Source organism: Coregonus lavaretus (assembly GCF_964263955.1).
Source record: "Coregonus lavaretus genome assembly, chromosome: 11".
Taxonomy (NCBI): Eukaryota; Metazoa; Chordata; class Actinopteri; order Salmoniformes; family Salmonidae; genus Coregonus; species Coregonus lavaretus.
The window spans coordinates 47666594-47691897 of NC_139998.1; the positions used below are offsets into that span (position 1 = coordinate 47666594).

Below are 25304 nucleotides of genomic sequence, written 5' to 3' on the forward strand. Positions count from 1 at the left end.
TTAGTCTACTTTGGGTTCATTGTATATCAACTCATTGATCATCTTATGAACAGACATGGAATAAGACCAGACAAGACAATGAGGAGGAATTATTTTCAAAAGAGCTTTACAACCATGTTATGAAAGGGAAACAAAGCAGTGGGAAGCATAGGTTTAGCATCATTAAAATATTGGCAAATTGGCCGATGGTCGACTACCTCTTTTCACAGCTCAGGTAATGCCTGTTGAAGTGGTTCTAGATAAGACCCTGAAGAGGGAATCATGGGAGAAGCTTTAAACCAGACATGTGTTCTTCACAAGCGGGATTTGCTGATTTATATCCTTCTTTTCTTTCTTCAGAAAACAGCCCTCAAATCCAGACCTCACCATCTGGTTGCTGTGCTAAAATCTCTGACAAACCATATTTGAAAGCTTATTTTGTGTTGAGGCTGTGCTTGCTACTGCATTTCCTTCAACAAGGCACTCACAAAACTGAATGTACAATAGACCCATATTCAAGGCTTGCAGAAAGAGAAAAATACTCATGGCAGCATTATCAGTATCCATTGTACACAGAGGAGAGGGATTAGTTAGTTAGCACCCCCATTAACTTCTGCACGTCTCTACAGAGGAACCACTCAGGAACGATCACACCAACAACATTTACCAGCCGAAGGGGACAAAATAGTGGTCCACCGTGTGAGTGAGAGGCTTGACACTTGCGCCATACAATGACAAGCACTTTCAATAGTGTTTTGACTTTCAATCCCACCTGGTGTTTTCATCTTCTGTTTTTGACAAATAATAGCAATCAAATGGGATATACAAATTAAGATTTTCTACTGCTATGTTCATTAAGGGATTGACAAGCGACTAGAATGAAGGAGTGGTTTGCATAAGTGTTCAGGTGGGCCTCTGTGCTTCAGCAAACAAAGGAAAGGAGGGGTGCTCAACAAAAATGACAAAAATCATGAAAAGGGGGCTTACCAAGAAAAACTTCCTAAAGGACTAAGGGCCTATTCTCATTGAAGTGACTTGGAGTGGAGATATTGGGACGATTTTTCAATTTAGATAATATGTACATAAGCTTATCAATTCACATTAGCAATGGGAGTGTCACAAGCCAAGAAAGGGAACCATTGTTCAGGATGAGATCAGTCACCTTTATGCTCATCCTGAACAACGGAGTAAAGTGAGCTAATAATAAATTCATCTCTTGTTGAGTGCTCCAATTCCTTTCTGCCTCAAATTAGTCCTTTTGGAGGTTTTTCTTCGTAAGCTCTTTTCATGATCTAAGCGAAACAACTCACAGGCACATCTAACTTGCAAGCAAACTAATAGTGGGACTATGCTAGCTGAGCTGGAGGGTGTTAGGGAGTAACTAGGGGCCAAGGAAATAAAGTAATAATGAGTTTGTTACGGAAATAAACCGTTTGTTTTACATACAGGTGAATCTGATGTGCTGGGTAAGACTCTGGCCTCTGATGCTTGTTGTATAGTGTTGTTTTTCACCAGTGTTTGAAGGACTGAGGCCAGACAGGAAAGAGAGAAAGAGACATGCAAACAAAGAGACATAAAGGTTCCTTCAGAAACAAGTGAGCAATCTATGCACATGATATTGCAAAAGCAATTGAAAAAATTGTATACAAACAATCAAGGCTGAAACACACACACACACACACACACACGTGCGCACGCACGCACACACAACAGAATAGCTCTGTTTTTACTGAAAATTAAACAGATCACAATATTTAGGCTAATTAGATTGTTCCGTATACTTTACATTATTCTTACAGTAAGTATGCATTCTTTCAACAGGTTACCTCTTATAGCTATATCTATTTATATCAGCTGACCTGGTTCCTGCCATCCTTTCGTCTACCTGTCATAAGCTGTCGATGACCTCAGCCGACAATGTTAATCCCTGCTAGACCATTTGCCAGTAGCCTACAGCACATTGATTCTATCCTCATTGTTTACACACAGCTCTCTAATAGGATTTATACTGTGGAATACCAAGTTACTTAGGGACTGCAGAGAGAAAATAGCTATGTAGCTAAATATGGTGCAATATATTGGGCAGGCTTTTAAATGCACTGCTAACTGATACAATCCGTTGTCATTAGCATTTCTACATTCTCCAAACATGCTAGCCACGAGTTTCTGGAAGTTGGTTAATAACCAGCTAGCAAATTTAAAAACAGTTTTGGAAGAAACGACAACACCCTAAACAACTCACAGGCACATCTAACTTGCAAGCAAACTAATAGTGGGACTATGCTAGCTGAGCTGGAGGGTGTTAGGGAGTAACTAGGGGCCAAGGAAATAAAGTAATAATGAGTTTGTTACGGAAATAAACCGTTTGTTTTACATACAGGTGAATCTGATGTGCTGGGTAAGACTTTGGCCTCTGATGTGTGTGTCAAACATCTGCCCCGTGGGCGTTTGAGCAGAAAATAATAATAGTAATAATAATTGGAACAGTGGAGGCCCCTCAGGGGAGGAAGGGGAGGACCATCCTCCTCAGTGAATTTCAGAAAAATATCAATAGTGAAACATTAAAAAAGTTATCATTTTTAGATCAAACTATACAAAATATATTCACGTCACCAAATAATTGATTAAAACACACTGTTTTGCCAAGAAGGTCTACAGAAGCCTCAGCAGCACTCTGTAGGGTAGCACCATGGTGTAGCCGGAGGACAGCTAGCTTCTGTCCTCCTCTGGGTACATTGACTTCAATACAAAACCTAGGAGGCTCATGGTTCTCACCCACTTCCATAGACTTACACAGTAAAAAAACTTCCGGAGGAAATCTACCACTGAAAGCATAAGCTCCAGCTAATATGGTGAGTAGTTGACTCAAACAGAGAGAAAGACAATAGTTGAACAGTTTTTAACAAATTAATTTCTTCCAAAATAAAGGACAAGCAGCAGAGAGATGGAGCTAGCTACAATATATTTGGTTGTATTTATTTTTACTTTCACTTTCACTTAGCTAGCAAATGCAGCTAGCTAGTTTAGCCTATTCAAACACCCGGCTCAAACAGAGAGGGATGCTATGTTAGCTAGCTGGCTATGGCTATCCAACACTGGAACTCTTCTAAGTCAAGGTAAGCTTTTGGTTTTATTAATTTATTGCCATCGGGGCCCGCCAATGTAACTGATAAACTGTTTTCTGACTGTACACTGTACTGCATGATTGTAGTGGGTTTACTAACGTGATAGTTCTAGTAGTTCTAGTTGACTATGATGCGACAACGATGTAGGCTGTTTGTCGCAATTAGCGGTCATGATATGAAGGTTTGGTTTGGAGAAGGTTTTTTCGCCTGGTCACAGACAGCTGATGTGTCGTGCACTGCGAAGGGAAAAGATGAGAGGAGGAGAGCGCGTAGATAGTTGCGAGAAGGAATTATATATACAACGAGCAAAGTGATCATGCTGTTTTTATGTGGCTGCTATGAAAGTGAACTGCGTGTGATCAAGGGTGTATTCATTCCGCCGATTCTGTTGAAAAATGTTTCTTAAACAGAAGCAAGCGGAACAAAATGGGGATAAACATACCTGAATTTGTCCAATAGAAACGCTCATTTGCAACTGTTGGACTAATGTTTACACCCTAGATTAACTAGATGTGTCACGACTTCCTCCGAGGCTGCCTCCTCTCCTTGTTCGGGCAGGCTTCGGCGTTCGTCGTCACCGGCCTTCTAGCCACTGCCGCTCCTCATCTCATCATTCCATTTGTTTTGTCTTGTTTATTACACAGACCTGGTTCATATCACCTCATCAGTACCTGTATACATGTTCCCTCTGCCCCCTTGTCTTTGTGTGTGATTGTTTATTGTGGAGGAGAGAGAAGCTCGGTGGAGCTCCGTGTAATTTGTATCGGTGGGAATATTCCCTGTGTGCCTTGTATTTTCCAGTGCGCCTGTTTTGCGCACTGGAGTGTTTTTACATATTACTGCGTAACTCTGTGGTTCAGAATAAATCCAGTTATTCTGTGATTTACCCTCCTGCACCTGACTCCTTCAAAATCACCTCATCACAAGATGCAGGCAAGAGTATGCAAGGCGGTGTTGAATGTGTCACTTTCTGTCAACTTGATTACTGAAAATTATCTCGACCTGTGCACCTACGTTGTAAACTTTCATTCATAGGCTAGGTTGTAGCAACCTCATGATGGGTACAGGGTAAATTCTAGGATCATGTAGTAGCCTAATCTATCGATGTTACATTGAGCTGGGTGAATGGAATATGAATGACAGTCATCCAATATGTCCCGTGTAGCTCAGTTGGTAGAGCATGGCACTTGCAACGCCAGGGTTGTGGGTTCGATTCCCACGGGGAGCCAGTATGAAAAAACAAATTATGCACTCACTAACTGTAAGTCACTCTGGATAAGAGTGTCTGCTAAATGACTAAAATGTAAATGACCGCCACTGAATTTGAATATTTTCTTTGGGGACACAAATATTAATTTTCACAAAGTCTGCTGCCTCAGTTTTTAAGATTGCAATTGGCATATACTACAGAATGTTATGAAGAGTGATCAGATGAATTGCAATTAATTGCAAAGTCCCTCTTTGCCATGAAAATGAATTTAATCCCATAAAAACATTTCCACTGCATTTCAGCCCTGCCACAAAAGGACCAGCTGACATCATGTCAGTGATTCTCTCGTTAATACAGGTGAGAGTGTCACGCCCTGGCTCTGGGGACTCTTTAATGTTGAGCCAGGGTGTGTAGTGTCTATGTTGTAATTTCTATGTTTGGTTCTAGTTCGTGTTTTCTATGTTGGCCAGGGTGGTTCCCAATCAGAGGCAGCTGATTCCCGTTGTCTCTGATTGGGAACCATACTTAGGCAGCCGGTTGGCACTAGTTTATTGTGGGATCTTGTTCTGCATAGGTTTGTGTTGGTGAACGTGTAGACTTCACGTATCGTTTATTGTTTTGTTATTGGCATAAAGTACTCATTAAAAGATGTACGCATATCACGCTGCGCCTTGGTCCGCTTCTTATGACGATCGTGACAGAAGATCCCAACCAAAAGAGGACCAAGCAGCGTGTCCAGGAGCAAACGCCGGAGGTTATGTTAGTAGATGTCCTCCTCGGTTGGGGGAGAATCACGGAGGAGGAGGCCGTCCGTTACCGGAGGGCGATGAATGAAAATGCCCAGGCAGGAGAGGAGAAACGGCGCCAACCGTGCCGACGACGGACACCCGAGAGGCAACCCCAAGAAAATTTGGGGGGGAGGCACACGGCGTGGACGACGGGGCAGCAGGAGGCAGCGACAGGGCGTATCTGCAGACTAGGAGAGGAGGCCACCAGGTTACGGGGGCTATTGGTCCAGAGGGAGCAGGAGTTAATTGGTCAGAGGGAGGAGCTACAGGAGGCGTTAAGGGAGAAGGAGAGTGTAGAGGCACGGCGAGAGGAACTGAGTAGGCAGCAGAGGGAGCGGAGGTTTATGAGGAAACCCAGTCCCGCTCCTCGCACCAAGCAAGTGGTGTGTGTCACCAGTCCGGTCCGGCCCGTTCCTGATCCCCGCACTAAGCCAGGGGTGCGTGTTCCCAGTACGGCTCAACCCATTCCTGCTTCCCGCACAAGGCCAGTGGTGTGTGTTCCCAGTATGGTCCGGCCCGTTCCTGCTCCCCGCACTAAGTTAGTGGTGCATGTTCCCAGTACGGCCCGACCCGTTCCTTCTCCTCGCACTAAGCCAGTAGTGCGTGTTCCCAGTCCGGCCCGGCCCGTTCCTGCTCCCCGCACCAAGCCAGTGGTGCGTATCCACAGTCCGGCCCGGCCCGTTCCGGCTCCCCGCACCAAGCCAGTGGTGTGTATCCACAGTCCGGCCCGGCCCGTTCCGGCTCCCCGCACCAAGCCAATGGTGCGTGTTCCCAGTCCGGCCCGGCCTGTTCCTGCTCCCCGCACCAAGCCAATGGTGCGTGTTCCCAGTCCGGCCCGGCCCGTTCCGGCTCCCCGCACCAAGCCAATGGTGCGTGTTACCAGTCCAGCCCGGCCCGTTCCTGCTCCCCGCACCAAGCCTATGGTGCGTGTTCCCAGTCCAGCCTGGCCTGTTCCTGCTCCCCGCACCAAGCCAGTGGTGCGCGTCGCCAGCCCGGTCCGGCCTGTTCCTGCTCCCCGCACCAAGCCAGTGGTGCGCGTCGCCAGCCCGGTCCGGCCTGTTCCTGCTCCCCGCACCAAGCCAGTGGTGCGCCTCGCCAGCCCGGTCCGGCCTGTTCCTGCTCCCCGCACCAAGCCAGTGGTGCGCGTCGCCAGCCCGGTCCGGCCTGTTCCTACTCCCCGCACCAAGCCAGTGGTGCGCTTCGCCAGCCCGGTCCGGCCTGTTCCTGTTCCCCGCACCAAGCCCGTGGTGCGCGTCGCCAGCCCGGTCTGTTCCTGCTCCCCGCACCAAGCCAGTGGTGCGCGTCGCCAGCCCGGTCCGGCCTGTTCCTGCTCCCCGCACCAAGCCAGTGGTGTGCGTCGCCAGCCCGGTCCGGCCCGTTCCTGCTCCCCGCACCAAGCCAGTGGTGCGCGTCGCCAGCCCGGTCCGGCCCGTTCCTGCTCCCCGCACCAAGACAGTGGTGTGCGTCGCCAGCCCGGTCCGGCCCGTTCCTGCTCCCCGCACCAAGCCAGTGGTGCGCGTCGCCAGCCCGGTCCGGCCCGTTCCTGCTCCCCGCACCAAGACAGTGGTGCGCGTCGTCAGTCCGGCACGGTCCGTGCCTGTTCCACCGGTGCCTGGTCCGGCACCGGTCAGCTGCTCCACACCGGAGCCAGAGCAATCCGCTCCACCGATGTCCAGTCCAGCTCCGGCCAGCGGGGCCAGACCAGACCAGGGGCGCTACGGGGGGGTAGAGAGAGAGTGGCCTCCGAGGCGGAATGCCCACCCAGCCCCTACCCTCTTGTGTTTGGTTGGCGCGGTCGCAGTCCGCGCCTTTGGGGGGGGGGGGTACTGTCACGCCCTGGCTCTGGGGACTCTTATATGTTGAGCCAGGGTGTGGATTTTCTATGTGTTATTTTCTATGTTTTGTTCTAGTTCATGTATTTCTATGTTAGCTAGGGTGGTTCCCAATCAGAGGCAGCTGTTGCTTGTTGTCTCTGATTGGGGACCATACTTAGGCAGCCTGTTTGGCACTGTTTTTTGTGGGATCTTGTTCCGGAAGGTTTGTGTTTAACCCAGGACTTCACGTATCGTTTGTTTTGTTGTTTTGGTTCGTGTTGTTGTACATTTAATAAAGTATATACGCCTATCACGCTGCGCCTTGGTCCGCTGTTTATAACGATCGTGACAGAGAGTGTTGATGAGGACAAGGCTGGAGATCACTCTGTCATGCTGATTGAGTTAGAATAACAGACTGGAAGCTTTAAAAGGAGGGTGGTGCTTGAAATCATTGTTCTTCCTCTGTTAACCATGGTTACCTGCAAGGAAACACGTGCCGTCATCATTGCTTTGCACAAAAGGGGCTTCACAGGCAAGGATATTGCTGCTAGTAAAATTGCACCTAAATCAATCATTTATCGGATCATCAAGAACTTCAAGGAGAGAGGTTCAATTGTTGTGAAGAAGGCTTCAGGGCGCCCAAGAAAGTCCAGCAAGTGCCAGGACCGTCTCCTAAAGTTGATTCAGCTGCGGGATCGGGGAACCACCAGTGCAGAACTTGCTCAAAATGGCAGCAGGCAGGTGTGAGTGCATCTGCACGCACAGTGAGGGGAAGACTTTTGGAGGATGGCCTGGTGTCAAGAAGGGCAGAGAGGAAGCCACTTCTCTCCAGGAAAAACATCAGGGACAGACTGATATTCTGCAAAAGGTACAGGGATTGGACTGCTGAGGACTGGGGTAAAGTCATTTTCTCTGATGAATCCCCTTTCCGATTGTTTGGGGCATCCGGAAAAAAGCTTGTCCGGAGAAGACAAGGTGAGCGCTACCATCAGTCCTGTGTCATGCCAACAGTAAAGCATCCTGAGACCATTCATGTGTGGGGTTGCTTCTCAGCCAAGGGAGTGGGCTCACTCACAATTTTGCTTAAGAACACAGCCATGAATAAAGAATCGTACCAACACATCCTCCGAGAGCAACTTCTCCCAACCATCCAAGAACAGTTTGGTGACGAACAATGCCTTTTCCAGCATGATGGAGCACCTTGCCATAAGGCAAAAGTGATAACTAAGTGGCTCGGGGAACAAAACATCGACATTTTGGGTCCATGGCCAGGAAACTCCCCAGACCTTAATCCCATTGAGAACTTGTGGTCAATCCTCAAGAGGCGGGTGGACAAACAAAAACCACAAATTCTGACAAACTCCAAGCATTGATTATGCAAGAATGGGCTGCCATCAGTCAGGATGTGGCCCAGAAGTTAATTGACAGCATGCCAGGGCGGATTGCAGAGGTCTTGAAAAAGAAGGGTCAACACTGCAAATATTGACTCTTTGCATAAACTTAATGTAATTGTCAATAAAAGTTTTGCACTTATGGAATGTTTGTAATTATACTTCAGTATACCATAGTAACATCTGACAAAAATATCTAAAAACACTGAAGCAGCAAACTTTGTGAAGACCAATACTTGTGTCATTCTCAAAACTTTTGACCACGACTGTACTTTAAAATGACTAAAACCAAATAGAAACTCTAGAAATGATAATGGACCTACATTCATACATTTCTTGACTGTGTCCAGCTTGCTAATAATCACATAAATGAAAGCTAGAGAGTCAGGGAGCATAGACAATTCTGAAAACGATATATAGAGGACACTTTTTTGCCAATTTGGACAGCAAGGAAATATAACACATTTTCAGTACGGCCACCGGACCTTATTAAAGACTGAATACGGCCCCCGGGCAAAATGAGTTTAACACCCCTGGGGAGTCGAAAATAAGCTAATCCTTCAACAGAGTGAAATATCACTTTGAGATGTACATGTGGTGCAATGGGGCTAGGAGCTAGCAGTTTCTGGACTGGGACGTCGGTAGCCTCTGTACCTTCTCTGGTGACGGACTCGGCTGCGTTCATGGCCTTCCCGCTGAGGTCATTGACCATGCTGTCCACAGTGGCCTCGTGCTTGAGGAAGAAGGGTCGCACCAGCCGGTTGTACAGGATCTGAGAGCCATTCCATTTGACGGGGGCCATGCACCACAACAAGAACAGGTACTGGGAAAGAGGGAGGGAAAAACAGGAATATCAGTGACACGTTGAAGGGCAGTACATACTGTAGGAACGACATAAGCAAAGCATGAGTCCTCCATGAGCATAATAAACCATGAATACATGTGTTTGACGACAGGTATTTAACAGCATACCCAGAATTTGTTGACAGGAACGTATGACTTGTATGTATAGCTAGCTTATAATGGCTTGTTAATTGCTTATTAATGTGTTATATGCCATATTCCGTAGCCTATAGTGATCTTGAATTAAAGTGTAATTGTAAGGTCAGTGGTTGGTCGCAATGAGTGAGTTGAAGCAGTTTTTGGTTAGAACATAGGGCAAACAGATAGTGTCTTTCTGTGTGATATAAATCTGATGCTCTCCTTACCTTGAAAGCATAGTAGAAAGGAAACCAATAAAGGAAGATGTCAGAGAAGAATTCCCCCACACTGAAGATTCCGTAGACCACCCAATAGGTCAGCCATTTTGTGTCATCATCTTTGTTTGTGCCCTCGATGGCTTTGATTCTACATGGAAGAGTGGAAACATTAACCAAGATTACATAAGCCTACTTGAGGCAAGGTACTACATAACATAACATGGCAATACATACACGGTCTGGCTAATAAATAATACTATCAGGCCCTTATACTGTCCTGGGCACAGATTCACAAAACCTTCTTAAGAAGAGATTTCTTCTTAACTGCCATTTTTTACATAACTATATACTTAATAAGAATGTTAAGCAAAGTTGCTATTCCTCAAAAAGGTTCTTGGAAATGTTCTTGAGCAATGTCTTATGTTTCTCCATAAGCAAAAAGTTAAGAAGACATTAGATTATTGAAAAAAAGGTTATTGGAAATGTTCTTAATTCCAAGACAGCTAAACCCTTGTCTTAAACTCAGGGCAGTGAGAGATAAAGCTCATGAAAGCAATTGAACATGTTCCTTTATAATAATTCTAGGTAGTTGCTGTAGTGTACATTAGAAGTAGATGTACAGTACCAGTCAAAAGTTTGGACACAACTACTCATTCCAGGGTTTTTATTTATTTTGACTATTTTCTACATTGTAGAATAATAGTGAAGACATCAAAACTATGAAATAACACATATGGAATCATGTAGTAACCAAAAATGTGTTAAACAAATCTAAATATATTTTATAATTGAGATTCTTCAAAGTAGCCACCCTTTGCCTTGATGACAGCTTTGCACACTCCTAGCATTCTCTCAACCAGCTTCATGATGTAGTCACCTGGAATGCACTTCAATTAACAGGTGTGCCTTCTTAAAAGTTAATTTGTGGAATTCCTTTCCTTCTTAATGCATTTGAGCCAATCAGTTGTGTTGTGACAAGGTAGGGGTGGTATACAGAAGATAGCCCTATTTGGTAAAAGACCAAGTCCATATTATGGCAAGAACAGCTCAAATAAGCAAAGAGAAACGACAATCCATCATTATTTTAAGACATGAAGGTCAGTCAATACGGAAAATTTCAAGAACATTGAAAGACGCAAAAACCATCAAGCGTTCTCCCGAGTGGCGCAGTGGTCTAAGGCACTGCATCGCAGTGCTAGCTGTGCCACTAGAGATCCTGGTTCGAATCCAGGCTCTGTCGTAGCCGGCCGCGACCGGGAGACCCATGGGGCGGCAATTGGCCCAGCGTCGTCCAGGGTAGGGGAGGGAATGGCCGGCAGGGATGTAGCTCAGTTGGTAGAGCATGGCGTTTGCAATGCCAGGGTTGTGGGTTCGTTTCCCATGGGGGGCCAGTATGAAACAAAAAATATAATAATAATAATGTATGCACTCACTAACTGTAAGTCGCTCTGGATAAGAGCGTCTGCTAAATGACTAAAATGTAAATGTAAGCGCTATGATGAAACTGGCTCTAATGGGGACCACCACAGGAAAGGAAGACCCAGAGTTACCTCTGCTGCAGAGGACAAGTTCATTAGAGTTAATTGCACCTCAGATTGCAGCCCAAATAAATGCTTCACAGAGTTCAAGTAACAGACACATCTCAACATCAACTGTTCAGAGGAGACTGCGTGAATCAGGCCTTCATGGTCGAATTGCTGCAAAGAAACCACTACTAAAGGACACCAATAAGAACAATAGACCTGCTTGGGCCAAGAAACACATGCAATAGACATTAGACCGGTGGAAATCTGTCCTTTGGTCTGATGAGACCAAATTTGAGATTTTTGGTTCCAACCGCCATGTCTTTATGAGACGCAGATTAGTTGAACGGATGATCTCTGCATGTGTGGTTCCCACTGTGAAGCATGGAGGAGGAGGTTTGATGGTGTGGGGGTGTTTTGCTGGTGACACTGTCAGAGATTTATTTAGAATTCAAGGCACACTTAACAAGCATCGCTACCACAGCATTCTGCAGCGATACGCCATCCCATCTGGTTTGCGCTTACTGGGACTATCATTTGTTTTTCAACAGGACAATGACCCAAAACACACCTCCAGGCTGTGTAAGGGCTATTTGACCAAGAAGGAGCGTGATGGAGTGCTGCATCAGATGACCTTGCCTCCACAATCACCCGACCTCAACCCAATTGAGATGGTTTGGGAAGAGTTGGACCGCAGCGTGAAGGAAAAGCAGCCAACAAGTGCTCAGCATATGTGGGAACTCCTTCAAGACTGTTGGATAAGCATTCCTCATGAATCTAGTTGACAGAATGCCAAGAGTGTGCAAAGCTGTCATCAAGGCAAAGGGTGGCTACTTTGAAGAATCTCAAATATAAAATATATTCTGATTTGTTTAACACTTTTTTGGTTACTACATGATTCCATATGTGTTATTTCATAGTTTTGATTACTTCACTATTATTCTACTACAGTGGGGAAAAAAAGTATTTAGTCAGCCACCAATTGTGCAAGTTCTCCCACTTAAAAAGATGAGAGAGGCCTGTAATTTTTATCATAGGTACACGTCAACTATGACAGACAAAATGAGGGAAAAAAATCCAGAAAATCACATTGTAGGATTTTTAATGAATTTATTTGCAAATTATGGTGGAAAATAAGTATTTGGTCACCTACAAACAAGCAAGATTTCTGGCTCTCACAGACCTGTAACTTCTTCTTTAAGAGGCTCCTCTGTCCTCCACTCATTACCTGTATTAATGGCACCTGTTTGAACTTGTTATCAGTATAAAAGACACCTGTCCACAACCTCAAACAGTCACACTCCAAACTCCACTATGACCAAGACCAAAGAGCTGTCAAAGGATGCCAGAAACAAAATTGTAGACCTGCACCAGGCTGGGAAGACTGAATCTGCAATAGGTAAGCAGCTTGGTTTGAAGAAATCAACTGTGGGAGCAATTATTAGGAAATGGAAGACATACAAGACCACTGATAATCTTCTCGATCTGGGGCTCCACGCAAGATCTGACCCCGTGGGGTCAAAATGATCACTAGAACGGTGAGCAAAAATCCCAGAACCACACGGGGGGACCTAGTGAATGACCTGCAGAGAGCTGGAACCAAAGTAACAAAGCCTATCATCAGTAACACACTACGCCGCCAGGGACTCAAATCCTGCAGTGCCAGACGTGTCCCCCTGCTTAAGCCAGTACATGTCCAGGCCCGTCTGAAGTTTGCTAGAGTGCATTTGGATGATCCAGAAGAGGATTGGGAGAATGTCATATGGTCAGATGAAACCAAAATATAACTTTTTGGTAAAAACTCAACTCGTCGTGTTTGGAGGACAAATAATTCTGAGTTGCATCCAAAGAACACCATACCTACTGTGAAGCATGGGGGTGGAAACATCATGCTTTGGGGCTGTTTTTCTGCAAAGGGACCAGGACGACTGATCCGTGTAAAGGAAAGAATGAATGGGGCCATGTATCGTGAGATTTTGAGTGAAAACCTCCTTCCATCAGCAAGGGCATTGAAGATTAAACGTGGCTGGGTCTTTCAGCATGACAATGATCCCAAACACACCGCCCGGGCAACGAAGGAGTGGCTTCGTAAGAAGCATTTCAAGGTCCTGGAGTGGCCTAGCCAGTCTCCAGATCTCAACCCCATAGAAAATCTTTGGAGGGAGTTGAAAGTCTGTGTTGCCCAGCGACAGCCCCAAAACATCACTGCTCTAGAGGAGATCTGCATGGAGGAATGGGCCAAAATACCAGCAACAGTGTGTGAAAACCTTGTGACGACTTACAGAAAACGTTTGACCTGTGTCATTGCCAACAAAGGGTATATAACAAAGTATTGAGAAACTTTTGTTATTGACCAAATACTTATTTTCCACCATAATTTGCAAATAAATTCATTAAAAATCCTACAATGTGATTTTCTGGATTTTTTTCCTCATCTTGTCTGCCATAGTTGACGTGTACCTATGATGAAAATTACAGGCCTCTCTCATCTTTTTAAGTGGGAGAACTTGCACAATTGGTGGCTGACTAAATACCTTTTTCCCCCACTGTATGTAGAAAATAGTAAAAATAAAGAAAAACCCTTGAATGAGTAGGTGTGTCCAAACTTTTGACTGGTACTAAACATAAAGACATACAGTTTTAAGTTAATGCAAAATACATTTAACATTAAAGCTAGTTTTCTACTGTACTTACGAGTAATAAGCAGGATACACAAAACCAATCATGTTACAGAGGAGGGAGGCGCCATAGCCGTATATCAAATACAGTCCTGTCAGAGACACTGCACCTGTCGAGAACAGAAAAGACATGACGAGAGGTCAAACTTTATACTGCACAAATATCCTAATCAAGCATTGCACTGCTATTCAGTGGTGTAAAATACTTCAGTACAAATACTTTAAAGTACTACTTAAGTTGTTTTTTGGGGTATCTGTATTTTACTATATATATTTTTGCCAACTTTTACTTTTACTTCACTACATTCCTAAAGAAAATAATGTACTTTATACTCCATACATTTTCCCTGACACCCAAAAGTACTTGTTACATTTTGAATGCTTAGCAGGACAGGAAAATGGTCCAATTCACACACTTATCAAGAGAACATCCCTGGTCATCCCTACTGCCTCTGATCTGGCGGATTCACTAAACACAAATGCTTCATTTGTAAATTATGTCTGAGTGTTGGTGTGTGCCCCTGGCTATCTGTCAATTAAAATTAAAATTAAAATTGTGTGCCCTCTGGTTTGCTTAATATAAGGAATTTGAAATGGTTTCTACTTTCACTTTTACTTTTGATACTTAAGTACATTTTAACAATTCCATTTACTTTTGATACTTAAGTATATTTAAAACCAAATACTTTTTGACTTTTACTCAAGTAATATTTTACTGGGTGACTTTCACTTTTACTTGAGTCATTTTCTATTAAGGTATCTTTACTTTTACTCAAGTATGACAATTGAGCATTGGCGGCTGGCCGATAGAGGGCGCTATGGCGCCGCCCCCTTAAATAAAATTATTTAAAAAAATAAAATAAAAAATAAATAAAAATAATAATAATAATAATAAAAACATCAGTATGTCAATATTTGTGTGTTTGAAATATGGAATGCACACAGTAATATGTGTAAGATATGATAGAAAATCATATTCGCAACCTTTCCTCTGCCTGTCAAACGCCTCGTCAGCTCTGGGCGATACAGAAAGTGCCCCGAGGAGGCGGGTCTACGTAGCAGTTAAGCCAATTGCTAATTTAAGATATGAATGTATGACATAAAATGTAGCCAATCAGCGATCTTAAATCGAATCCAAGGAGGGCGATTATTTTATCGCCCCAAGCTCGCCCCTGATAAAATAAGGACCGGGCTCCAGTGGCGCCATTTTTACTAGACGACAATGGCGAGCGCAAACGTTACTCCTCCAAGACCCAACCCTAACTCGGTGAAATCTCTCCTCCAAGATCCGTTTGAGAGGAGAACTTTGTCAGAGAAAGTTCGGGTGAAAGAGCTGGGCCCAGATCAACCTGACCTCTCAATCAGACAGCAGGCTAGCGAGAAAGGGAAGCAGTATATGCGCGGCTTCTCCCGTAGCTGGTACACCAGGAAGGCTTGGCTAGCTGGGTGCACTGATGCTAATGCTTTATTTTGCTTTCCGTGCTTGCTTTTTAAAACGACGGGGTCAGATTCAGCATGGACAGGTACCGGAGTGAGGGATATGAAGCACCTGTCAGAGAAGGTAAAGAAACATGAGAACACCAGGGCACACATGGACAACTCTGTAAAGCTAGCTGTATTAGGAAGGGTGAACATTGCTACGCAGCTGGATGACGGCCACAGGATTGCGGTGAGGAAACACAATGAGGAGGTGGATAAAAACAGGCACATTCTATCCAAAATTATCGATTGTGTGAAGTTCTGTGGGGCTTTTGAGTTGGCCTTGCGTGGGCACGAGGAGACTGACTCCTCGGACAACCCCGGCATTTTCCGGGGCTTAGTGGATTTTGTTGCCTCCCTCGACAGTGTGCTGGAGGAGCACCTGAAGACAGCTACCGTTTTTAAGGGCACGTCAAAGACGATACAGAACGAGCTGTTGGACTGTATGCTGTCAGTGCTTAAGGATTACATCCTGGAGGAAGTAAAGAGTGCTGATTTTATCGCCATTCAAGCTGACGAGACGACTGACGTTTCCACCCACTGCCAGTTGGTGCTTGTGATACGCTACATCGATGCTAAAAGTAACGTCCAAGAGCGTTTTTTCGAGTTCATTTTGATCGAGAACGCAACCGCCGACACCATCGCTACAGCGCTGCTGGAGAGGCTCAGCACCATACTCTCACATGGACAAAAGGCCAAACTTATTGCCCAGGCTTACGACGGAGCAAGTGTGATGAGGGGAGCCACCGGCGGAGTGCAGCGTAAAATAGTGGATGTGTACGAAAATGCGCACTACGTCCACTGCTATGCACATCAGCTGAACCTCATCATGCAGCAGGCTACTTCACGCATCCCCAGGATCGGCACTTTCTTTTCCGACCTTGCAGGATTTTCTGCTTTCTTCTCCAGGTCTCCCAAGCGAACCACCGTGCTTGACGAAGTGGTTGCGCATAGACTCCCCAGAGCCTCTACAACACGGTGGAACTTCCACAGTCGCGCTGTAAACACTGTGTACGAGTACAGGGATGACCTCCTAACGTGTTTCCAGACCATCAGAGACTCTGGGAACTTTGATGCCCCGACTGTCAGAGAGGCGGGGGGCTTTGTGAGGATGCTCGAAGACGAGGCTTTCTGTTTTTTCCTGGCACTGTTCCACAAGATCATGCCAAATGTGGACATGCTTTTCAGCCAGCTGCAGAAGAGGAACATCGACCCTGTCTTCATTAAAGCACTTGTCCAGAGGTTCACAGACAGCATGCTAACAATCAGGTAAATAACTATATTTACTATTGGCTGATAAAGATGTTGTTAGAAAGATGAATAGTTCACTTACAACAGTTTAAAAGCCTAAATGTGTCTGGTCATCAAAGTGAGTGATTATCATAGAGCCGTCACAATTATATTTGTTTTAGTATTTTAAAAGGAAAGAGAAGACACAATCAGACGTTGATAATAATGCAGGAAAGTACTACACAGTTTGTAATAATTATTCAGGTGTCCACCAGGTCAATTTCTAGAAGAGGCCTAGTTGTTATTGAAGATTAACTTTATTGCTAAGTGCACAGCAGAACAAAATGATGTTGCATCCCTCTCACAAATGTAATAGAAAAAGGCTTTAAAACGTAATAACATCAGTTAATTATGTACATCACAGGTTAAAAGCAGTTACTAGACATAGTTTGTGTGTATATACACACTATCTGTCTGTCTGTCTGTCTATATATATATATATATATATATATATATATATATATATATATATATATATATAAAAGTCACTGGTTGTGTGTTGAGGGGGAATTACAGTGAGTTAAGAAGTCTGATTGCAAGTTATCAAATTAAACTTTATTTTTTGGACCCAGGGCCTCAATTCCCTCTTTGTGTGGGGACAGCGCATCTGACGAGCAGCAACAGCCCATCAAGCGACGGAGGATGCTGGGACCAGGAGAACAACAGAGGTTGGCTATAGAGGTAAGTTGTGATGTAATTGTCAGTGTTTCCCCCTAGAACTTTTTTCAGGCCTGGTAGTATGTAGCCAAAACCCTGAACAATCAGCACCTTGGTAGAGATCCTGGTTCGAATCCAGGCTCTGTCGTAGCCGGCCGCGACCGGGAGACCCATGGGGCGGCGCACAATTGGCCCAGCGTCGTCCAGGGTAGGGGAGGGAATGGCCGGCAGGGGATGTAGCTCAGTTGGTAGAGCATGGCGTTTGCAACGCCAGGGTTGTGGGTTCGATAAAATAATGTATGTGCTAACTGTAAGTCGCTCTGGATAAGAGCGTCTGCTAAATGACTAAAATGTAAATGTAAATGTAATCATATACTTGAGTTGGACATAGGCATGTGTCAGTCAGGATCACTTGCATCAAAATAGCTTAATTGCAAATTAAAGCTGATGATGTATCTTTTACAGGTATGTGATACCATCCTGAGTCATGCCAAAGAGAGGTTCTCCTTCACCCAGCACCTCATCAGCGCAACACTATTGCACGGAGAGTTGTTCCCACAACACAGTGTGAAGTTCCCCGATACAGCGCTTGAAACAACCGTGGAGGCGTACCCCATGTTGAACAAGGCCAAGCTCAAAACCGAACTGTCCCTCATCTATGAGAACAGTGAGTTCAAGGCTTGTAGTGGTGCAGTGCCCCTGTACCAGTTCTTCATGGAGAACAACCTTCAGAGCACTTTCACAGAGACTGCCAGCCTCCTCAAGATCCTCATCACCACACCCATGACAACTGCTGAGTCAGAAAGGTGCTTCTCTACACTGAAAAGGATCAAGACCTTCCTGAGAAACAGCATGACACAGGATCGCCTGAACACTCTGGCCATGCTCTCCATGGAGAAGAAACTTGTCAGGGACATTCCTGACTTTAATCAAAGGGTCATTGAGAGGTTTGCCACTCAGAAGGACAGACGGGCAAAATTCCTGTACAAATAAGATGACAGACACACACACACAGAGCAGCTCTGGCCGCATGTTTCTTTGTATATAGTTGACCTTAGCATAAAAAATCCAGTTATATATGGTACTCTAGAAAGTCTTAATAGTGTCTTTGCTAATATTACTGTATATATGTTGTTTTGTATCAATTAATTGTTGCAGTTCTGGAGCACATTAACAATTAGTCACATTTAGTATGATCATAAAATACTGTATGCTATTCTTCCAGTCAAAGGTTTGAGTTCATCCACTTGATATCCATTTCTATATTATACATCCTTTTATACAGTGTAAGATTTCCTATAAACTTTATAATAATTTCATGTTATTGTCCACTTTCCACTCTGTTCTGACAGCATGCCTGTTGCGTTGCCTGTTTACTACCAATGGTGAAAAGTTCACTTTAAATGCAAATGAAAGGCTTGGGTTTGTGTAATATGTTTTTGTGTAAGAATGCCTCAACTTTTTAATATTGGCATTAAATAATTACTGAATGTTTCACTGAGCACTGCTGTCCTGCAGTTTGTGTTAAAATATATCGCGATGGTTACAGGAAAAAAAAAGTATGGCACAGCCCCACCGAGAATATTTTTCACCAGCCGCCACTGCAATTGAGTCCTTTTTCCACCACTGCTGCTACTTCATGAGAATGTAAGTACTCTAACTGAAATGATGAGAAGAGTCTCAAAAGCTGTTATTGACTCATGGTAAATGATTTACAGAACTGTAGAATGCCATGCAAAATGCATAGCTGTCTTGATAGCAATGCATAACTGACACATACATACATCGGCCTACTCTCATATTTAGGTCTACAGGAGGCTACAGTTGTTTTTGCAACCTGGTGTCAGAGCATTTCATATTATTCTGTACGTAAATGAGCCATACCACATTAAGTATGATATATTATGTTTCGTATGGTATGTATTAATTTGTGGATGTCCATCACCCATTTCGTTTGATTTGTTACCAATTACAATTCGTATTATACAGTGCATTTGGAAAGTATTCAAACCCCTTCACTTTTCCCACATTTTCTTACGTTACAGCCTTATTCTAAAATGGATTAAATAAATAAAAAATCCTCATCAATCTACACATAATACCCCATAATGACAAAGTGAAAAACGGTTTTTAGACATTTTTGCACATTTATTAAAAATAAAAAACAGAAATACCTTATTTACGTACAGTGGGGAAAAAAAGTATATAGTCAGCCACAAATTGTGCAAGTTCTCCCACTTAAAAAGATGAGAGAGGCCTGTAATTTTCATCATAGGTACACGTCAACTATGACAGACAAAATGAGGAAAAAAATCCAGACAATCACATTGTAGGATTTTTTATGATTTTATTCGCAAATTATGGTGGAAAATAAGTATTTGGTCAATAACAAAAGTTTCTCAATACTTTGTTTTATACACTTTGTTGGCAATGACACAGGTCAAACGTTTTCTGTAAGTCTTCACAAGGTTTTCACACACTGTTGCTGGTATTTTGGCCCATTCCTCCATGCAGATCTCCTCTAGAGCAGTGATGTTTTGGGGCTGTCGCTGGGCAACACGGACTTTCAACTCCCTCCAAAGATTTTCTATGGGGTTGAGATCTGGAGACTGGCTAGGCCACTCCAGGACCTTGAAATGCTTCTACGAAGCCACTCCTTCGTTGCCCGGGCGGTGTGTTTGGGATCATTGTCATGCTGAAAGACCCAGTCACATTTCATCTTCAATGCCCTTGCTGATGGAAGGAGGTTTTCACTCAAAATCTCACGATACATGGCCCCATTCATTCTTTCCTTTACACGAATCAGTCGTCCTGGTCCCTTTGCAGAAAAACAGCCCCAAAGCATGATGTTTCCACCCCCATGCTTCACAGTAGGCATGGTGTTCTTTGGATGCAACTCATCATTCTTTGTCCTCCAAACACGACGAGTTGAGTTTTTACCAAAAATTTCTATTTTGGTTTCATCTGACCATATGACATTCTCCTAATCCTCTTCTGGATCATCCAAATGCACTTTAGCAAACTTCAGACGGGCCTGGACATGTACTGGCTTAAGCAGGGGGACACGTCTGGCACTGCAGGATTTGAGTCCCTGGCGGCGTAGTGTGTTACTGATGGTAGGCTTTGTTACTTTGGTCCCAGCTCTCTGCAGGTCATTCACTAGGTCCCCCCGTGTGGTTCTGGGATTTTTGCTCACCTTTCTTGTGATCGTTTTGACCCCACGGGGTGAGATCTTGCGTGGATTCCCAGATCGAGGGAGATTATCAGTGGTCTTGTATGTCTTCCATTTCCTAATAATTGCTCCCACAGTTGATTTCTTCAAACCAAGCTGCTTACCTATTGCAGATTCAGTCTTCCCAGCCTGGTGCAGGTCTACAATTTTGTTTCTGGTGTCCTTTGACAGCTCTTTGGTCTTGGCCATAGTGGAGTTTGGAGTGTGACTGTTTGAGGTTGTGGACAGGTGTCTTTTATACTGATAACAAGTTCAAACAGGTGCCATTAATACAGGTAACAAGTGGAGGACAGAGGAGCCTCTTAAAGAAGAAGTTACAGGTCTGTGAGAGCCAGAAATCTTGCTTGTTTGTAGGTGACCAAATACATATTTTCCACCATAATTTGCAAATAAATTCATAAAAAATCCTACAATGGGATTTTCTGGATTTTTTTTTCTCAATTCGTCTGTCATAGTTGACGTGTACCTATGATGAAAATTACAGGCCTCTCTCATCTTTTTAAGTGGGAGAACTTGCACAATTGGTGGCTGACTAAATACTTTTTTCCCCCACTGTAAGTATTCAGACCAATGCTATGAGACTTGAAATTGAGCTCGGGTGAATCCTGTTTCCATTGATCATCCTTGAGATGTTTCTACAACTTGATTGGAGTCCACCTGTGGTAAATTCAATTGATTGGACATGATTTGGAAAGGCACACACCTGTCTATATAAGGTCTCATAGTTGACAGTGCATGTCAGAGCAAATACCAAGCCATGAGGTTGAAGGAATTGTCCGTAGAGCTTCGAGACAGGATTGTGTCGAGGCACAGATCTGGGGAAGGGTACCAAAAAATGTCTACAGCATTGAAGGTTCCCAAGAACACAGTGGCCTCCATCATTCTTAAATGGAAGAAATTTGGAACCACCATGACTCTTCCTAGAACTGGCCGCTCGGCCAAACTGAGCAATTGGGGGAGAAGGGCCTTGGTCAGGGAGGTGACCAAGAACCCGATGGTCACTTTGACAGAGCTCCAGAGTTCCTCTGTGGAGATGGGAGAACCTTCCATCTCTGCAGCACTCCACCAATCAGGCCTTTATGGTAGAGTGGCCAGACGGAAAAGGCACATGACAGCACGCTTGGAGTTTGCCAAAAGGCACTTTAAGGACTCTCAGACCATGAGAAATACCATCCCTACGGTGAAGCATGGTGGTGGCAGCATCATGTTGTGGGGATGTTTTTCAGCGGCAGGGACTGGGAGACTAGTCAGGATTGAGGGAAAGATGAACGGAGCAAAGTACAGATCCTTGATGAAAACCTGCTCCAGAGTGCTCAGGACCTTAGACTGGGGCGAAGGTTCACCTTCCAACAGGACAACGACCCTAAGCACACAGCCAAGACAACGTAGGAGTGGCTTCGGGACAAGTCTCTGAATGTCCTTGAGTGTCCCAGCCAGAGCCCAGCCAGAGCCCGGACTTGAACCCGATCAAACATCTCTGGAGAGACCTGAAAATAGCTGTGCAGCGACGCTCCCCATCCAACCTGACAGAGCTTGAGAGGATCTGCAGAGAAGAATGGGAGAAACTCCCCAAACACAGGTGTGCCAGGCTTGTAGCGTCATCCCCAAGAAGACTCAAGTCTGTAATCGCTGCCAAAGGTGCTTCAACAAAGTACTGAGTAAACGGTATGAATACTTATGTAAATAGGATATTTCCGTTTTTTATTTTTAATACATTTGCTAACATTTCTAAAAAAAACATACGTAACAAATCATACTAAATGTAGTGTCTCGGATTTACGTACAGAATAATACGAAATTCTCTGAGACCAGGTTGTAACTGTGGCTTTGTTGATGCCTTGTTCATCTCTACACCCAGAGCCAACTCTCGCTTGCATGCTGGCAACTATTCCTTGTTGAATAAAACAGTATCAAGAAGAAGTATATGGGTGCCACAGGAGTAGCAAATGGAATGGAAACCATGTGTTTGATGTATTTGTTACCATCCCGGCTATTGCGCTCCAGTCATTACCACGAGCCTGTTCTCCCCCATTACTGAGCCACCAACCTCCTGTGATGGGTGCCATTGGGCACCAGGCACGGGTAACTAGGCCTACATCATCACAACTGAACTCATGGCACAAGGGCACATGGCTCAGTATGGTGGCGCTGTCCAGGGCTAATACCAACATGTGACATGGATCAGTATCAGTGGAGGCTGGTGGGAGGAGCTATAGGAGGACGTGCTCATTGTAATGGCTGGAATGGAATTATTGGAACAGTATCATACACATCAAAGATATGAAAACCACATGTTTGACTCCATTACATATATCCCATTCCAGCCATTACAATGAGCCCATCCTCCTATAGTTCCTCCCAACAGCCTCCACTGAGCAGTATCAGTACCACCCACTGGCATGAATACACTCCTGTCCCATGCCTTGCCTACCTCCTCTGGAGGCTGACAATGACACGTTAGACATAATGGACAGTCTGAAACTACCAAGACATGGCATGGTTTTGGCACTGTGGTTGGATTTCTGACAGTGTCTCTGAAGTAAATTAGGTTGTTTTTGTTTACATAGTAATAGCAGTAGCATTGTATATTAAAATACTGCACTATTAAAATATTGCTAATCCTAAATATGTCATAAAAAATAATATTATTAAGTAGGTCGATTTATTTCATGTTACAGTGGTAGAGTTTCCCCTGATGAGAGAGTGTAAGAAACACGCCTGTTGGTCAGTACCAAACTGTGGGCCACAGCCTATTCTTGCTTATAGGCCTACCATTTGGCTGCCTGTAGTTGGTGTTCACAGCCAGGATTAACCGACATGTGTTGTGCATTCAACGAACGGTTTACAATGCAATTCAGCCTACTCAGGTTGCCATCATAAACATAATTAGACATCATATTTCGATTTAGGTATCCGGGTATCATCTATTCATGCACATCAAATGTGTCCTCCTAATAGGCTACAAAGAAATGACATACCTACGACAATACATTTTTTCTTGATCCCCGTTTTCTCCTCCAGTTTCCCAAGAAAATCTGTCATAATGTTTTTCTCATTTAGAAATGTATCTGCGCGATCTCGAAGTTTATCAAGTAGTTCTGAGATTCCCATGGTGATGGGTTACACGTTTCGGAGTTTCTTAAGGGTAAATTATAATAATAAACATGTAAATGATAGAATAAAAAAAAATCCCTGTGGAGATCTGAGTCCCGTGCAGTTCAAATCCGCTGACGGGACATGTTTCGGCTCCTCAATCCGCTTTGCTGGAGAGTCCTTGGGTGAGTCATTTTGCGGTGGAGAGGGAACGGTCAAGGATCACGTCTGGCTAGAAGGAACCCAAAAGGAATAGGATACAGGTTATAATTCTGTGAAGTTGTACAGTGCCCAATTCCAACAGGTGTATCCGCTACACTGTATTCATTTCAGCAGATAAACAGCCTGTAATTATATGGGTGTGTGCCTATAATTTGTCTCTATTTTACATTTTAGTCATTTAGCAGACGCTCTTATCCAGAGCGACTTACAGTTAGTGAGTGCATACATTTTCATACTTTTTTCATACTGGCCCCCCGTGGGAAACGAACCCACAACCCTGGCGTTGCAAGCGCCATGCTCTACCAACTGAGCTACATGGGCCCGTGTTATTCTAATGGGAATCATATTTGTTGGTGTGTGGAATGTATTATGTTACCCAGCAGGTGTCAGTGTATGCATTCATAGTGAGCCCTCCGCTGGCTGGCCCTCCAAGACTAGAATGAAGTTGCCCCTAGACAATGACCTAAGGTCAGTTTTGCGTTTTCACACTAATGGTGAAGTTTAGTCCTTTGGGAAGGTAAGCTGATCCTGCATATGTGCCATGGGGCATCTTTAAAGCTAGAATCCTTAGTTCAGGGGTGTCAAACTCAGTCCACGGAGGGCCGAGTGTCTGCGGGATTTAGTTTTTTCCTTTCAATTAAGACCTAGATAACCAGGTGAAGGGAGTTCAAGGGTGGAGAGAAAACCCTCCATGGAATGAGTTTGACGCCTGTGCCTTAGTTGATACATCCATTTTTTACTTATAAATTAATGCATTGGTTCTTGAAAAGTATTATAAATGCCCAATGAGCTTAGTTCAACTGTCATACTCCATCAGAACCCAAAATATAAGCTTATTATACTCCAATGTTGGTAAACAAAGTAAATGTAAACAAACACCTTATAGCCTCATAACATGGTTAAAACTATACTTTTGATATCATGGATGGTCAGTGCTTGCATACATACAGTACAAGTCAAAAGTTTGGCACACCTACTTATTCAAGGGTTTTTCTTTATTTGTACTATTTTCTACATTGTAGAATAATAGTGAAGTCATCAAAACTATGAAATAACACATATGGAATCATGTAGTAACCAAAAAAGTGTTAAACAAATCAAAATATATTTTATATTTGAGATTCTTTGCCTTGATGAAAGCTTTGCACACTCTTGGCATTCTCTCAACCAGTTTCCACATATGCTGAGCACTTGTTGGCTGCTTTTCCTTCACTCTGCCGTCCGACTCATCCCAAACCATCTCAATTGGGTTGAGGTCGGGGGATTGTGGAGGCCAGGTCATCTGATGCAGCACTCCATCACTCTCCTTCTTGGTAAAATAGCCCTTACACAGCCTGGAGGTGTGTTGGGTCATTGTCCTGTTGACAAACAAATGACAGTCCAAACCAGATGGGATGGCTTATCGCTGCAGAATGCTGTGGTAGCCATGCTGGTTAAGTATGCCTTGAATTCTAAATAAATCACAGACAGTGTCACCAGCAAAGCACCCCCACACTATAACACCTTCCCCTCCATGCTTTACGGAGATCATTCGTTCACCCACACCACATCTCACAAAGAAACAACGTTTGGAACCAAAGATCTCCAATTTGGACTCCAGACCAAAGGACAACTTTCCACCGGT

General features: G+C 44.2%; 1 protein-coding gene across 1 annotated transcript; it reads right to left on the reverse strand.

The window, feature by feature from the left end:
* Nucleotides 1–23476, reverse strand: LOC311137116 (receptor expression-enhancing protein 6-like; the record flags this gene model as incomplete). The annotated part of the gene is made up of 6 exons (XM_084171455.1): nucleotides 1–42; nucleotides 1426–1505; nucleotides 8962–9130; nucleotides 9516–9654; nucleotides 13724–13817; nucleotides 23344–23476. 6 exons carry the CDS (start codon nucleotides 23474–23476, stop codon nucleotides 1–3), a joined length of 657 nt encoding a protein of 218 aa, XP_084027581.1.
* Between the last annotated feature and the right edge of the window lie 1828 nt (nucleotides 23477–25304).